At 46.2% G+C, this 17,097-nt stretch overlaps 1 protein-coding gene across 1 annotated transcript in view; it reads right to left on the bottom strand.

Moving 5' to 3' along the window:
* Positions 1-13,246: 13,246 nt before the first annotated feature.
* The window catches only part of LOC103526185 (ubiA prenyltransferase domain-containing protein 1), a 21,361-nt gene continuing 17,510 nt past the window's right edge, over positions 13,247-17,097 (bottom strand). Inside the window, 4 exon segments of the mRNA XM_030463428.1 lie at positions 13,247-14,307; positions 16,209-16,250; positions 16,253-16,478; positions 16,480-16,602. Of these exon segments, the coding sequence (XP_030319288.1) occupies positions 13,820-14,307; positions 16,209-16,250; positions 16,253-16,478; positions 16,480-16,602 (879 nt within the window). The 3' untranslated portion in view covers positions 13,247-13,819.

Raw genomic sequence — 17,097 nt, 5'->3', positions numbered from 1 at the left:
AAGGCTGAAGCTGCTTGCATTCACTCACAAGAGATTCTCAGGATCAGCCCACAACGTTTAAGATATTTTTAAAAGAAATCAAACAACAAATCAGAGAAACTCATCCTGGTTTCCCCAGGAAAGAAAACAAAGCTAAGCCCCATCAAATACACTCTGCTACATGGGACATGATTTTCCAGTTTAAGCTTCCAGGTCCTGCCACCCACTTTTGTCTGAAGTTCTGTCCCAAGCTATTGTCTGAATTTCTGTCCCAATCTATTGTCTGAAGTTCTGTCCCAAGCTATTGTCTGAAGTTCTGTCCCAAAGTACAGGAGCAGAGTTGCTCAGTCCTCATAACAGAGTCCCAGCCATTCTCCTGGTCAGCACTGCTGTACAGATCTGGGCAGTTTCTCCAGGAGGCTTCATTTCAGCAGATGCTCCAAACCACCAGTGAGTGAGCTCTTTAGATTTTAATCCTTTTGCTTTTCAATCTTTTTTTCTTCCCAGTCTTATCATTCACTGCAGAGTTTCCAGTGGTTAAGCCCACAACAGGAGAAGGTGAAATTCTCCTGTAGTCAAGAGTAGAACAAAAGAAAGGAAGTCCTGATTCAGCCTTTCCCCAGAATTTGGGCTGGGGAGGACACTTAGAAAAACATCTAAATTTCCATGTTAATTACTGATGAAACTTTCATGACAACAGTATCTGTGTACCTCAGAGTCTAACAGATGTGTTGTGACAATGCTCTGGCAAGATGAGAACAATTATGCCTCTTTTACAGACAAGGAATTGAGACCAGGAAAGGGATGCATCTGAATCACTATCAGACAAAAAGCTGTTATTTAGCAAAGAATTTAACATAAGCCTGCAAACTGCCTTAACCACTTAGCTGCTTCTATAATTTACCTCCAAAACATAAAACTCAGCATGAAGCAAGCCTTTTCCTCCCACAGGAACATTTTGCCCCTCTTCCCAGGGCAGGTCACAGAGTTTTACTGCTTGAGGCTCCCAGTGCTGAGAATCCTCTCCCACAGTCCTGTTTCTCCTGGTGGAGAAAGTCTTGTTTCTCCTGGTGGCAGCATCTTTGTCCTGTTTCTCCTGTTCTCCTGGAGGTAGCATCTTTGTCTTGTTTCTCCTGGTGGCAGCAACATTCAGAGCATCAGTCAAGCAGACAACCCCACAGCAGATTGACCCCACAGACTCACAATTAATTCCTGTCTTCTCTGCATCCAAGTGATCCAGTTTGGGGCCCCCCAAACATGTAATTAACACTGTGACACCACAGCACACGGAATGCCAATCTGCTCACTGATCCTCCTGTCTGATGTTGATCTGGAGTCCATGAAAACAGAAGGACTCCCAGCAGAAGAAAACCTGGGGATTAAGGAGCCAGCTTTCCATAGACTTGTCAGGAATCCTGAGAATTAAGGATGCCTGAGATTTTATTTTCTTCTACTGAGGGAGCATTCTGTTCTTAATTACAGTTGGCTGCCACAGTGCTCACCCCTTTGGCTTTGTCAGGGTTGAATTCAATTACATTCAGAATGGGAAACAACATTCTGTTGGCCTTAAGTCCAAATCACCTTGGACACAGGTCCAAAGCAACTCTGGACAGCTGCTTCCTTTGTGAGGGGTTCCAAGGAATAGGAACAATGTAGTGACAAACTCCTTGGGGCTTGGAGATTTCTCAGTGCATTTTGGCAAAGAATGATCCTTTATTGCTCTCCTTGCCTCGAAATGTAATCTTCCCTCCTCCATGAAATGAACAACAAACAAAGGGGGAAAAAAAGGACTAGCAGATATTTTCACTTTATGGTTTTATATCTGTGACAGCACCAATCCATTGTGTGGCCCTGAGCAGGCTGCTCCTCAATTTGCCTGCTGGCTAACTGAAAATGTGCAGTAAAGCTGCAGGAAAGCTGTTATCCTCCACTGGAGAGAATCAGAATCAGACAACCCATGATTTACAAGTCTAAGGACCCTTGTAGAAAAACTGAGGATAACACAACCTAGAGGAGATAACCAGGATTTCTGGTGTAGGAATTCTCCAAAACCAATTTAGATTTGCAAATTGGGACCTCTAGGCTATACAGAGACTGTCTGGGCAGATCCAGAACCAGCAGAGTTCAGCTCTGAAGGCATTTGAGGTCTGGCCTGTACCTCTGACTCCTGTACCTGTAGTTCTTTGCCTCCCAGAAGGGGGAATTTGAAGTTATTCTCTTCCAAAACTTTCCAGCTCAACTAAGACCTTGCCACATGTTGATGGCAAGAAAAGAACCTGTGTGAAATCTTCAGAGGGAGAACAGCAAATAAATTTAGTGTCACTCTGTGTACAGCATCTCCCTTTATTCCCCTTTCAACAGCTCTGGGAGCTGCTGGAATTTTAAGTACTCAGCACAGTTAAATGCAGGCTGGAGGATGGGAGGGCATCTGAAGCACAACAGCAAGGAGACTGAGGCTGACAAGGAAAGCAGGAGGGCTGCAGGTGTTCTGAGTAGCCAAGGTTTATGGATGTATTCAGTAATACACCATCAGTGACACTGCTGCTGTCTCAGCTGGATTAACTCCTGGCTGACAGGAGGCAGTCAGGGAGATGGATTTGCTTTTCTGTCAGACATGATGAAGATCAGTGTTCCCTTCTCCTTCAGGCAGGTCCAGGAGCACTGGGGGCTGCAGAGGAATTATTGACAGGTTCAAACATTTCTGCAGAAGCTGACAGCCATCTGTTGCTTTCCTCCCTGGTTTTGGGGGCAGGTCAGTGTAGGGAAGGCAGCAGAACACTGCTGCTGGAGTAAACTGGTCCCATTCAGTGTCACACTTGCAGACCAGTCCTTAACCCAGGAGAGACAAGGGCTGAAGATGTCTGAAACAGCTCCCTAGAATCCAGTGCACTGGGAGATGAGCAGCTTTCCCACTGCCTACAAAGTGCCTTAAGGAGGGAAGGATTGATCACACACCCATGTCACAGCCTGACATTAATTCCTAAATGTCCAGCAGAAGAAACAAAAAATGATGCCTGTTTTCAGGCCTCCTGGCTGGTCTGTGCCATCACGTGTCTGCTGTTTGTGAAGGGAGTTTTTGTGCTTGTGGATTTCTGCTCCTGCCTCTGGATCTACAATAATCTGAAATTGTAATGTCAGGCAGTGCCTGAAGACAATTTTATCACAGTCTGTATAAAGTGTAAATACCAGTAAGGCAGAGGGATTTTCTCATTAATTCTCCATCCCAGTGACAAGCCAGGAATTAACACAATTGATTTTCTAGTCCCTGCTCATTATCAATCATGCAAGAACTTAGTCACATCTCATCTGTTCCACCTGGGTCCCAGCATTTATTTGTAGACTTCACCATGTATTAGACTAATAAAAAACAATGGCCATGGTGATCTCTGTGCTCAAAACCCAGATAAAACCAAACTGTGTATGTTCCTAACTCCTTTGGTGGGAAACTTTTGATTCTGTACCACTACCCTGCAGAGAACAGTGGGAAGGTAAGGGAACAGCCTGTTGTACCATTGCCTGTTGAATTACTATTTTGTGTCTTGGAAACAAAATAAATGCACACTTCTGTGGTGCTCCAAAAACTCCAAGAAAATAATTCATAGGTTGGTTGTTTCCTGGAGGTGCTCCACTTGAAATTAATGGAGGGGCAAGACATACATTATCTAACTCAATGGGTTAAGAGAAGGCAGTGAAAGGCTGGGAAAAAATGTGTAAGGCCAAAATTAAAAAGCAGTCAATGCAGCATAAAATTCTTTCCAGCTTTAGATCAGGTTTTGTAAGGCTGCACATGGAGAGGAATCACAAGCAGAGGTGCTGAAGGAAAAATTTCAGTGTCTCATAGCTTTCCTGTTCCAGTGGTTCCCACCATGCCTGGACCACTGTCACACCAGTAGGAGGAAACATTCCCACAGCATGCTGGATTTTGTACTCCTGGGATTTTCTGGTCTCTTTCAATACCATCTCAAGGGCCAGGAGTAGAAGTCTGGCTCATGTAGAATTTTCTGCAGCAGTCTCCAGGTAGGCACTTAACCCAGGCTGTTCTGAAACAGATGTACTTTGTCTGCACAATCCTCACTGGGCCTCTGTTTAAAACAAAGCCTCTTTTGGATCACATCTTTCATTCCCTTCCTTGTATCCTCCAGCTCTCAAATATTCTCTTGCTTGTTCCATGTCATACTGCTCCTCTGGATTACATCCTGGGGAAATCTACCTATTCATCTATCTGCAGCTCACCCAACAGAGAGGAAACCCAGAGTGACACAGACCTTTTCTGTAAACAGAAACAGATTGTTGTAGACAGTGATGAGCTCAGAACATCCCTCACTGAAGGCTTCTGTTCTGTCTGCAGCCCAGAGGGGATTCATCTCTCTCAGAGATGTTCACTTGGGCTATCACAGGTTGCTAATGATGTGTGCTGAGTGCTTTTGTTGTGCTAAATTGTGGAGGCAAACCTCTTCTTGACCTAAAAATAATTTTAAACCTTGCCAGTCAAGTGTTTATTCGTGTTCAGACCAGTGATAGGACAAGGGGTAATGGGTGTAAATTGGAGCACAGGAGGTTCAAGTTGAATATTCGAAAACATTTTTTTCCTGTAAGGGTGACAGAGCCCTGGAACAGGCTGCCCAGGGGGGTCGTGGAGTCTCCTTCACTGGAGACATTCAAAACCCCCCTGGACACGTTCCTATGCGAAGTGCTCTAGGTGGCCCTGCTCTGGCAGGGGGGGTTGGACTAGATGATCTTTCGAGGTCCCTTCCAACCCCTAGGATTCTATGATTCTATGATTCTATGATTCTATGATTCTATGCAGACCCATATCAGTAGGATGGAGCAGCTGCTTTTTATCTGCATCTCCAACCCTGTGCTCATGTGTTCCTGAGGTTAGTTCTCAGTCCTGCCATCAGTGGGGAGTTCTGTAAAGCAATCAAACAGGAAAGAGTGGGGAGGAAAGAGGAAAGGCTCCTCCTCAGAGTCTGAAGGGCACAATTAATCCCACAAACTCTGCCTCACCCTAGAGGGCCTGTAAATAAGTGCAGTATTTTACAGCCATCATCTCTCTTTGGCTCATCTAGATACAGAATGTGCTCAAGACAGGCTCAGGGATGGAATTAGCACTGGATAATAAAAGCTTTATGGAAGGTACTTAAAAGTAATCCTAATAGTTTTTATTGGGGAACTTCTGGTGCAGGCAGAAGGCATAGGTTTGGAACACTAAGCAATCAGAGGTTAGAAGGGGTATTTTAATCTGGTGGCTGCTTCTCCAGATAATTGGATTCCTAATCCCTGAAAAGTTAGGATCTCAGTTGATTCCTCTGGGGGGGTTCCTGATGAGTTTTTTATCACATGATCCTGTGCAAGCACACAATCACATTATCCTGTGCAAGCTCCCCAGTGCCTGCAAGACACAAGTTCCCATTTGCAAGTCATCACAGGAGAGCAAAACCAAGAATGCTCCAAATACAGATAGGCAGGCACTGGCACATCAGTCCCCTGTTTCCCCTTGGAAAAGGGTCCCTTTTCCTGTTTCCCCTGGAAAAGAGCAGGGTATGCCTTTCTCCCAGCTGCTGGAAAACAAAGGCTCACAAGATCCCCAAACACAAAGGCTGATAAAGTCATTCATTCCCTGAAGGATGCTGGCTGGCTAGCTTGGATTCCAGAGCCTCTTCCTGTCTCCTCAGAGCTGGATAAACACCTCTCCAGGATGGATTTGGCAGCCTGCCCTGAAGTGCCCAGCAGATGAGTTGTCTGGGTGGTATTGCTGCTCTGTTGTCATCTTTTTTCAAGATCCTGGCACTGAGAGGCAGTAGCATGGGGGCTGGGGAGGCATTTAATTCTTTAAGGAGAAGCCACATGAAATCAGAGTCTCTCAAGGACTGAAGGGTTGGACTGCAGCACAGAGGAGCTGGTAAATGCAGGGGAAGCAACTCAGCTCTTGTAAAACATCTTCACAAATGCAGAACGAAACAGAGAGAGCGAGTGAAGCACGCTGTCCCCATCTCAGCAGGAAATCAGCATTAATGGGTATAAATACAGCCCAAAATAAACAAACAAAACCACAAAAAAACACCAAAAACCCAAACAAAAAAACCCCAAAAAAGACCCAAATGAGCAGTGGTGTGTAAGAATGACTTTGAGGAGCTAATGAGGATAAAAGTCCAGATTTAAGCAGTGTCTTCCTGTAAGAACTCTACCAATGAATAATAGGAAGGAATGTTTCTCTGGAAAAGAAAGCATCCTCAAGGAGTTGCTCATTACCAAACGAGACACCAGACAGAGTGGTGCCAAAAGAGGCATAAAGATCATGGCCATTCAGACAAAATTATGTCACCTTGCAGGCACTTAAAATGCTTGTGGAAGGAAAAGGAGCACAGCAAAAAGAAAATCCAAGCCTTGTGGTTCCTAGGGATAAATCAACCCCCCTGCTTTGTTAATATGGGCAAGGCTTACTCCATGCAGATGGTTTTGCAGGTTAATAACCTTCTACCTTTTGAGAAGCCAGGGATCTTGTCTGAATCCTCTCACACACCAGTGCTGTTTCAGGAATGACCCTTTGCTGATATTTTCCAGGTCACAGCAGGCCACAAAGTTGAGCATTATATTAGGTAGAAAGAATTTCTAATAAGTGTGCTAAAAACCTGCATGAGAAAAACATGGAGACTTCTTAAAGTTATGCCAGAAATAAACCAAAAAACCAAAAGCTGAGCTCATTTCTCCCTGCAGCCTGGTAAATACATCTAGCTGTGTGAAAATACTTTTATGGCAGATTTCAGACTGGAAGAGATTTTTATAGCCCAACCTTGAACTCTAGCAAGCCCAGCATCCCAGTTGGTGAGGCAATAAGCTGTGGCATCTACTGCAGGACAAAGCACAAGGACTAACATCAGGTGATGCAGAGAGGTACCAGGGCCAGGGGATGAGCCCCCTGCTCAGCAGAACTTCTGACACACCCCGGAGGGCTCAGGACTCAGCACAAATCTGTTTCTTGTCTTGGTTCCCCATGTACAGCTCTTCCAGCCCATTTCAGCCCTGCCTTGCAACCTCATATGGATGCTATCATGTCCTTCCAGGATGTCTACAGTGAGCATTGATTGAAATTATATTCATGGGCTAGGCAACAAGCCAGGGGACTCTCTTTACTGTCACTCACTTGGCAGTGACTGGAACAATTTATAGCAAATTGAAGTGCAAGGACTTGATAATGAAACTGTTTCATTTCCAGCTCTGATTCAGCTGTCACCTGTAAAACTGCAGCTGGGAATGGGCTCTGGAAATGCATTATAATGCCATTAGAGCTCCACGAGGCACTGCCTTCATCTTTCTGCCTTTTCATCTGCATGCCCACCCACAGCAGCTTGTTATTGGAAAGGACTCCTCCTCAAGCTGGTCCCTGAGCTGCTCAAGGACCCCAGGGTGATTTATTAGCACAAGGACAGTGACTGATGCAGGTGTCTGCAGCTCCATCACACAGGGATGGGATGCAGAATTCCGAGCTCCCAGCACTCCAATGTCCTTTCTGTCCTAGTGGGGCTGTCACCTGAGGAAAGGGGAAGCAGTGCCTGCTGGAACACCACTCCCTTTGGACAGCTGTTTCACATCAAAAATAAAAACTGGGGCACTGACATTTTGGCCACTGGCCATTTGATGGTGGCTCCTTCCATCAGTCTCAACCCCATCCCCAAGGTGCTTTATGCTGCTCTTTCAGCCAAGCTGTTTGAACCTACACAAGCTCCCAATGCAACACTCTGATATGCACCAACATTGTTGGAATTTGGGTCAGTTTTACTGTTAAAACTCTTGTTTGGCAGATGAAAACTGAACAGTCTGTTTCCCATCACAGGGTAGATGCTTCTACTGCACTAACTCTCTGGCACCCAAACTGTTCCCTGTCCCTTCCCCCTTCACAAAATTCAAATTTTTCCCAAAAACTGTTAGCAGGAGAGTGGTGACTCAGATGGTCAAATCTGGAGTGTAAGACAGATTTTACATCAAATTCAGTTTCCCCTAGAAAGTACAGCAAAGCCTTGCTGAGGTAAATGCTGAAAACATTTGTTCCCTCTATCTTTTCCTTCAGAAAACAGCAGAGCTGCCCAGTGCTAGCCTGGGCTGGGTAAGACACCTGGAAGGTGCCAACCAAGGGTTAGATCAAGAGTTAGAGCCCAGTCTCTCAGTGCTGTTAGAGCAGCATGTCAGATCCTGTCTTTTAGCAAGGTTCTCACTTCCCTTGCTCCTTGACAAGCTGCCTGTGTGACACGTCTCAGCCAGCACGTTCATCTTGATTCATTATTGACAGAGCCATCTGATTCATGGCCAGGTTCTCCTCCTGGTTTTCATGAGAAAGCAGCACAATGCTGGCAGAGATTTTTAACTCTTCAACCCACTGTGGCCTTGGCAGTCTCATGAGAAGTCAGCAGAGGAGTGTCAGGGATTACAGTTCTGTTTGGATGGTTTTTTCTGTTTTTTTTTTAAAAAACATTTGGGTCTTCATGTGCAGAGGTTGGGAACAAGACAGTGCACACGTGAAGTCTGGGACAGATGCCCAAGCACAGGGGTCCTGCCAGGGGAATACAGATGGGCAAGACCTGAATGTTGAAGCAAATCCCACTCTCTCAGCTGACCCAAAGGACTCCTGAATGTGTCCTTCAGGTACTTCTCCTTCAGACAAATCCATGTGGCCACTGAAACATCTGGATGAGAAGATGGGCTTTCCTGTGATCTGACTATACAGACAGGCAGCAATAAAGCAGAAGCACTGGCAGTGGTAAGAGTTATCATCTGGAGATGTAAAAGAAATCTTGATGGATTTGTCTCCTTTGGGTTCTGCTCTGAGTTATATACCTGAGCAAAATATCTGATTTCAGACAGTAAAGCATGGGCATTACTCTGTCCAATGCTGAACCTGTTTCCTTTAGACACATAGCTGCAATAAACCAGCTGTGCTGAGTGTTATTAAACCTTCCAAAATTTTTAGGAGTTCTGGGAGCTATAGATTTTAGCTTGACTAGATGTTTAGCTCCACCTTATAATGAAAAATAGCCTTAAAAACCCAGAGCAGCATTTCATTCCTTAAGTATGTGATTCAGCAGGCACAAAACTCCACGTATAATGCAACCAAAAGTGATTTATATAAAAATAATCTACCAGTGACCAATATGTGAGGGGAAAGGCCTTGTTATTAAGGTACCAGGCTGGAAAGGGGAACTGCTCTGTAGTCTGCTCCAAGGAGCATGACCTTGCTTAAGCAGCAGTAACTCAGTCTACTCACCCAAGAAATGGGAAGAATATAGAACAAGCTCCTAAAACCACTATAAAAGTTTTAAGATTTTCCCAGCAGTGATTGAAGATGTGAGTGTTAAAACCACTTGACTGGAGAGAACATCTCTTAGTGTGCAGACACTGCATTTTGTCCCCAGAATGCTCCCCACAATGCATGGCTTGCTCACACTCTTCTGAAAGCTCAGCCCTCAGCATCTTACCAGAACAAGCTTAGTGAGCCATGAGCAAAAGCTTTTAAAATCTGAGAGAGAGCTGACTGCCTTGCTTCAAATGCCTGTTGCTGCCATTACCTGCTGGCTCAGAAGCATGCAGACATAATCTGCACATTACAAATTCATCTGCACCTATTTACCTTCCAACTTTCCTTACACCAGAGAAAACCCAGGGAGGTATCACCAGAGAAATGCTCAAAGCCCTTGCAAGCACAGGTAGTAGATGTTTCTGAAAAGACAAAAAAATGAGGTAGTTTTAAGTCTTCTTTCTCCATTATCCTCAAGATTTTTGATCCACTGGCTGTAGAGGGGGAAAACATTCCAAAACCTCCCAGCTGGCTGGCAGCCTTCACCACTAAGGATGTGCTGAGCAGTGCACTGAGTCTGCACACCCCTAAAACCTCAAACACCAGGACACCCCTTCCTCATCCTCCAGTAATACTTCAGTCTGATGCAGGAAGCATTTTGCCACTCAATAACAAGTGAACCTTGGATTCTGAGAACAGCAGAGGAGCAGCAATACCTCAACCTGCCCACCCTTCCTCTGGTGGGGAATCGTTTTTCGACCCAATGGAACAAAGTCAGAGATCTCAGGAGCAGCCAGCACTCTGCCAGCCTGGCAGAGGATCTCTCAGCCCAAGGCACAGCTCAGGAACACTGCTGCCATCTGCAGATAATCAGAATTACAGCTCCACCGAGCCAGGCACAGGACTAAAAGGTGTGGATGAACTTCAAATCTCACCAGTTTTCCCTTAGAGGTCCAGTTTCTTTAAACTGAGTTTAAGCTACTAATAAATCAAATGGGAAGCTGCATCAGTGGCTGAGAGGAAAAAATTCCAACTGTGCTTTAGGCTCCTTTCTGAGAGCCAGGGTGGGCACTGTGCTGCCACACAGGATGGAGCAAATCAAATCATGAGAAGGCAGCAGCAGAGCCCATGGCACTGGAAGAATGGCAGACCACACAGGTGAGGATGAAAAAGTCCATCTTTATTAAATAAAAAAGATTAAAAGTTCAGCTGAAACCTCCTTGCAAATGCTGAACAGAACATGGCACAGAAAGCTGCATCAAAGAGAATTCTGCTTGTTGATGAGAATACTGAAACTACTCCCAAGTCTGCCATCAGTAAGAGAGGTGCAGGGCTGCTCAAGGTTTACCCAGTGACATGGAAGGACAGGAATATGCAGCTCACAGAAGGCTGTGCTCTTTCAGGCACTATAAACACAGCAGCCAAAGATTCTCCTCCTTCCAGGATGATCCTCTAATACATGATGTGCAAAAATACAACTGGAGTGATCCAAAATAATCAAACATAATAAAGAGAATGAAATTCAGATGTTTTATTGGCCAGGAGGTGCCTTAGGACACAGTAACAGGAGGGCTACAGATCTGTTCATCTACCAGGGCAGACTCATCACACTGCAAACAGCTCATCCAGAGGGACCTGAAAGTTGTCAAAGTTCACGTGGAAATAAAGTAGCACGGGACAGAGGAGTAGGGAAAGAGAACCAGCATCCTCAGCACGAAGCAAATGAATAAAGGAACCTCTCTTAACACCTCCATGGAGATTATTTTGGTCTACTTACATTGGTTAAGTCACCTGTTGGGTCAGTTCATACCTAAAATGTTTTCTAGTTCTAACTTGCTTTTTGAAAAGCACACAGAGATAAAGCACTTCTTACTTCCAAAGCTCTCAAACAATGATGTTGGCTCAGCATCCCTGTGAGGTAGGCAAAAAATAAGCTGTTTTCTGAAACAGAGAAGTGAAATGACTTCCTCCAAGCCATGGTGAAGGTGTGTTACTGAGCATTAGGATCTTTAAGAATGTGGAATGATATTGGTTTTCAGACAGAGAACTGGAGGCAACCAGCACCTGCTAACAGGAATTACTACATTTTAACCTCATTCTTACTGTTAAAAAGCTTTGAATTCCCCCCACATTGTAAAGTGTTCTACAAACATACACACACAGCAGTGAGCTCTGCCTTAATCTCTGTAACAAAAAGCACTGGTCCTTTCCAGCAGTCAGCACACACCCTACACAAGGGGCTTTTCCCTGCTAGTAAATGGAAAACTGCTCCACCAAGGATCAGACCCTGCATCTTTCCACTGTTACTACTACAGGTATCAAAGATAAAAGCCAAGTATTGTTACTTTAAGGAACTCAGCTGGAGTACTCTGGTTTATGTAAAAGAAGTAGAAAAAGGTTACTCTGCATTCTTTTCAGGTGCTGGCTACAGGAGACCAAGCTGACACCAAACCAAGCAGGCAGCAACAAAGCCACACTGGGACCAACCCCACAAAACCCCAACTGCAAGGTGAGCAGATTCACCAGCTCAGATCACATCCCTGAAAAGCTCTGGCCTTGCAGAAGAACAAAGTGGGTCTCAGACCCTGGCTTTCCTTTATTCTGTAGGTTCACAAGGAAGTAACAAGAGATACTGTGCTGTGTTTATCTTAAAAACAGTTTCCAAAACTTTCTGGCTGTCTCCCTCCCTCCAGCTGAGCTGACCTTCTGCACTTCCTCCTCCTATTTCTAATCTAAAGTATTTTGCTGTAGAAAGCAACACACTTGCTGAAGTCTGTCTTGTGCCTGGTGAGATAGATAAGAGAGATCATTTGACCATTTTTAACAAAAGGTGAAGTCGTGGCTCATAAAATACATTTGCACAAAATATTTCCAGCTTGAAGCCCTAAGAAGAGTCACTTAATCCTACAGCATGTGTCCTGTATCATCACCCTGACTTTACACCCCACTAATAAACATTCAGCACTCCCAGGTGAACACCACAAGCTCAGAACTTACCCCTGGCAGATCTAAGTTTATTGCTACCTTATTGCTTGTGTTTAAAAGCCCTCCACACAGTAGCCAGCCACACTCTGCCTTGGTCCAAACCCAAGGTTGTGCTCCAGGCACAATTCCTCTGAAGCTTTCCAGAACTCCTGTGAGCAAATTTTCCACCAAAACCCTGCACAGAGAATAGGAATAATTTTCCTTCAACAGAGAGAGGACTCAGTTGCCACTGAGCAACATGTAACTGATCAAACTCATCTCTGCACTGGAAGTTTCACTTGGCATAGGTTTCACACTGCTACATAATGGCTGAAACAATCAGTTCTCCAAATGGCCACATGAATATCAAATGGCAAGAGCTGCAGAAGAGAACAAAAAAACCAGGATAAGGTGTGGGAAGGGAAAAAGAGGTGAGGAACTTCACTGCAGAGCTATCTTAACAGCTATGAGTGATTCCATCCCACAAACTCTGGGCTCTATTAAGAAAAACTTGTTAACAAAACTGGTTTCTTCCTGTTTCCAGTCCTAATTTTTATTCAGAGCCAATGCAATATTCTTCATGCTTTTTTCTAACCCTTTTCTTTCTTTGCTCAACTGGGCTTCTTTTTGAGCTTCTTATAAAAAGCCATTTAACTGTAATACTCCAGGCCTCTAAATAAACAGAGAGCAACAACTGAAAAAATAACATGTTTTTCAACCTAAGAATTTCTTCTTCCACTCATGAAGCCATTAATCCCTACACAGTGCTCCCCCTTAACTCCAAGACTGTAATTTCAGAGAGTAAATTCTAAAGAAATGCAAAAATGGAAACCAGTTGTTTTCCTCCTCAATGAGAGCTTTTCAGTTGCATCCTTTGCATTTACAGCTTCAGCTTTCACAGCAGAACATAACTTTATGGTTTTGGCTTATGGTTTGGGCAGGGGGCTGTTCATGCTCCATTTTAGCACCAACGTGCCAGAGAGACATAAATTTCTAGATGTTAAGGACCAAGCAGAAGCAACAGCTTAATGAATTAACTTTTAGTGCATTTCAGGGGGCTTGGAAAGAAAAGTTCAACATTTTGCTGAGGAAAAAAAAAAAGAAAACATACAAGAGATGAACTATGCTCACATGGGAGTGCAGGAATAGCACCTACATCGTTGTGATGCTAAACATTTGGCAGTGTTTTGTTGAGCACTGGAGCTGCTGGACTATTGACCATGATAAGGGAAGTAAGAGCAATCACTGTGCTTGTGAAGGGAACAGAGTTTGTGTTTGAAGCTCAATCTTACTTTCATTGAGTTGAATTCAGTGGCAGAAGGACGAGGTTCTTGAACCATTTCCTCATCTTCACATCACCCTGCTCCCCCAAGGCAAAGCTGCACCATTGCTCCTTTTCTTGAAGGACTGACATAACTTGAAGTGTCTTGTACAACCTCCCCAAGCCCAAAAATTACAACATTCCCATCAAACCAACAGCTCAAAACAGCCTCTCCATTCTTCCCACTGTCCAGAATGGGTCATCTACCCACAATATCCCCTATTAACCACTCTTAATACTGAATTGTGAGGCTCTTGCTGCCTTTGTCAGAGTTTGGGCAGAGCACCAGCTGGTGCCAGAGTAATCCCAAAAACATAGAAAAGCCCCAAGAGCAGGTTGAGCTTGGCTGTCCTCTGAGGAATTTTGTTGAAGTTCTGACTCCGAAACTGCCTCTCCAGGGAGAATGCCATGGGGATGGTGAGCAGGGGCAGGGCCATGCTGATGGTGTAACGTGTGGCCAGCACACAGAAAATCAGGTAGGGCAAGAAGAGCAGCACAGTGTAGAGGACATAGGAGAAGGCAGGGCCGATGAGGATGGCCAGGGTGACAATGCCTGCCTGCTGGTCTGACTCCATGTCCCGGGTGTTGTTGCTGTGCAGGATGGCCTCAGTGCTGAGGGCGAGGGGCACGGCGTAGAGCAGGGGTGAGACAGACAGGTACCCAACCTGCACAGCATGGGCAAACATGACAGCCAGAGGCCCCAAAGGTGATGAGGATCACCACGTCTCCAAGGCTACGTATTTAAATCCGATGCCTGTGGCAAGAGACAAGAATAAAAGGAAGCAAGGGTCAAACAAACAACTCCAGTGGCACAAGGGAATGAAGGATGTGACAGGTCAGACTTCCTCCCCACAGAAACACTGAAAATGAACAACACACCTGGCTGAGCAGGGAGCTCTCTTTTTACCAGATAATAAAGGGAATGCAGCTTCTGAGTTTCTCTAGTCCAACAATGTAGCAGAAACTAAGGAGCAGGTTCAAATACCAACCTTCACATCTAGAAGTCACTCTCTGCAACTCCCTGAAAGGAGGTTGGAGCCAGGGGGGGGTTGGGCTCTTTTCCCAGGCAACTCTCAGCAAGACAAGAGGGCAGGGTCTCAAGTTGTGCCAGGGGAGGTTTAGGTTGGAGATGAGAAAGAATTTCTTTCTGGAGAGGGTGATCAGGCATTGGAATGGGCTGCCCAGGGAAGTAGTGGATTCTCCGTGTCTGGAGATATTTCCAAAGAGCCTGGATGTGGCACTGAGTGCCATGGGCTGGGAACCACGGGGGGAGTGGAGCAAGGGTTGGACTTGATGAGCTCTGAGCTCCCTTCCAACCCAGCCAGTTCTGTGATTCTATGAAGTGCCCATTTGTACAGACAGTATAGAAATGAAGTGCTCTCTAGTGTGATGGTACATACCAGAACCTGTTCCTAAAGAAAGGCACAAAGTGCTCAGAACAGCACACAAAACTGACAAGGTTCTTTGAAGGAAACTGAATGGTTGATAGTTGGAGCCAGTTTGCTTTTCATTTTCTAATAATTATGTTTGTATCAGCACAGGAAGACATTAAAAACATCCTTCTCTTGTCGAGAACAAACACGAACCATTCCTTATTCACAATGAAATTCCATCAGAAGAATAATAACAAAACATTCCAAACCAGATTACACCAATAGAAAAACCTCAACCCCCATACAGCAAACTATACTGCTGAGCTATACATCACCAAAAACTGCAGCAATAATTCTGTTAGACATCTGAAGCCACATATGTAAATGTGATGCAAAGAAGACAATATTTCAACACCACTTCCAAACTGAAGAATTTAACATGCCTCTTACCACAACAACCAATGGGGAATGATGCAAGTTTTCATAGAATCATAGAACCATAGAATCCTTGGGGTTGGAAGGGACCTCGAAAGATCATCTAGTCCAACCCCCCCTGCCAGAGCAGGGCCACCTAGAGCACTTCGCATAGGAACGTGTCCAGGGGGGTTTTGAATGTCTCCAGTGAAGGAGACTCCACGACCCCCCTGGGCAGCCTGTTCCAGGGCTCTGTCACCCTTACAGGAAAAAAATGTTTCCAGATATTCAACTTGAACCTCCTGTGCTCCAATTTACACCCATTACCCCTTGTCCTATCACTGGTCACCACTGAGAAGAGCCTAACTCCATCTCCCTGACACTCACCCCTTACATATTTGAACACATTGATGAGGTCACCCCTCAGTCTCCTTTTCTCCAAACTAAAGAGACCCAGCTCCCTCAGCCTTCCTCATAAGGGAGATGTTCCACTCCCTTCATCATCTTAGTAGCTCTGCGCTGGACTCTTTCAAGCACTTCCCTGTCCTTCTTGAACTGAGGGCCCAGAACTGGACACAATACTCCAGGTGCGGCCTCACCAATGCAGAATAGAGGGGGAGGAGAACCTCTCTTGACCTACTAACCACCCCTTTCTAATGCACCCCAGGATGCCATTGGCCTTCTTGGCCACAAGGGCACATTGCTGGCTCATGGTCATCCTCTTGTCTACCAGGACCAAGTTAAGGTACCAGAACTCTGGGAAGTGGCAGAAAAACACATCACTGTGTCTTGTACAAACCCTTGACAGCTCAGGTAATTGTGCCACGTTTACCTTCCCATTCACCAGCAAACAGGCCGCAGCACTTACCTCCAGTATACAGGAAAGAGCTGGAGAGTCCTCCAAAGTAATCAGGGCCAGGTGCTCCAACTTGAGGGTCGAGACTGCATAGAGCCCGGCAGCACAGATACAGCCCACAGTGTAAAGGAAGACTCCAAACCGGACCACGTCCTGAGGCTCCAAAATCTGATCCACCAAAGTCCTGTCATCGCTCTTCTTGTGATCGATACCTTTGGAAAAGTCGTAGTAGGTATTCACCAAGTTGCCGGCTCCGTGCAGGCCAGGACAGCCACAGCACTCCCACCAAGAGCCCCGGGTCTAAGGCTCCCTCTGCCCGGTACGCCAGGGCGCTGCCGAGAGCCACGGGGGTCAGGGAAGCGCTGAAACTCCAAGGTCTGAGCGCCAGGACGTAGGCAGCACACTTCTGCTCCAGGTGCCGGGGGGTGGGAGCCCCTCAGCCCTCTGCCGCTCCGTTCCTCTCCTTCCCCGGGGGCCGTCGATGCTGATTTTTTTGCACCAATGTCTCCCGGTTCCATCCTCTCCCCGCCGCCGCCCCGCCTCACCGCAGCAGCACCTGGAAGGGGAAGAACGGCGGGGGGGGTTTAGCCTGCCCGGCAGGGAGAAGGAGGAGGAGAAGGGGGCTGAGGGGGGCTGAAAGGGGGAGGGGGCATGAGAGGGGGGGGGGGGCATGAGAGGGGGGGGGGGCATGAGAGGGGGGGGGGGGCATGAGAGGGGGGGGGGGGCATGAGAAGGGGGGGGGGCATGAGAGGGGGGGGGGGCATGAGAAGGGGGGGGGGGGGCATGAAGAGAGGGGGGGGCATGAGAGGGGGGGGGCATGAGAGGGGGGGGGGCATGAGAGAGGGGGGGGCATAGAGGGGGGGGCATGAGAAGGGGGGGGCAGAGGGGGGGGCATGAAGGA

Source organism: Calypte anna, chromosome 21 (assembly GCF_003957555.1).
Source record: "Calypte anna isolate BGI_N300 chromosome 21, bCalAnn1_v1.p, whole genome shotgun sequence".
Lineage (NCBI taxonomy): Eukaryota > Metazoa > Chordata > Aves > Apodiformes > Trochilidae > Calypte > Calypte anna.
The sequence above is the reverse complement of the archived record's forward strand: the minus strand, read 5'-3'. Positions and strand labels throughout refer to the sequence as shown.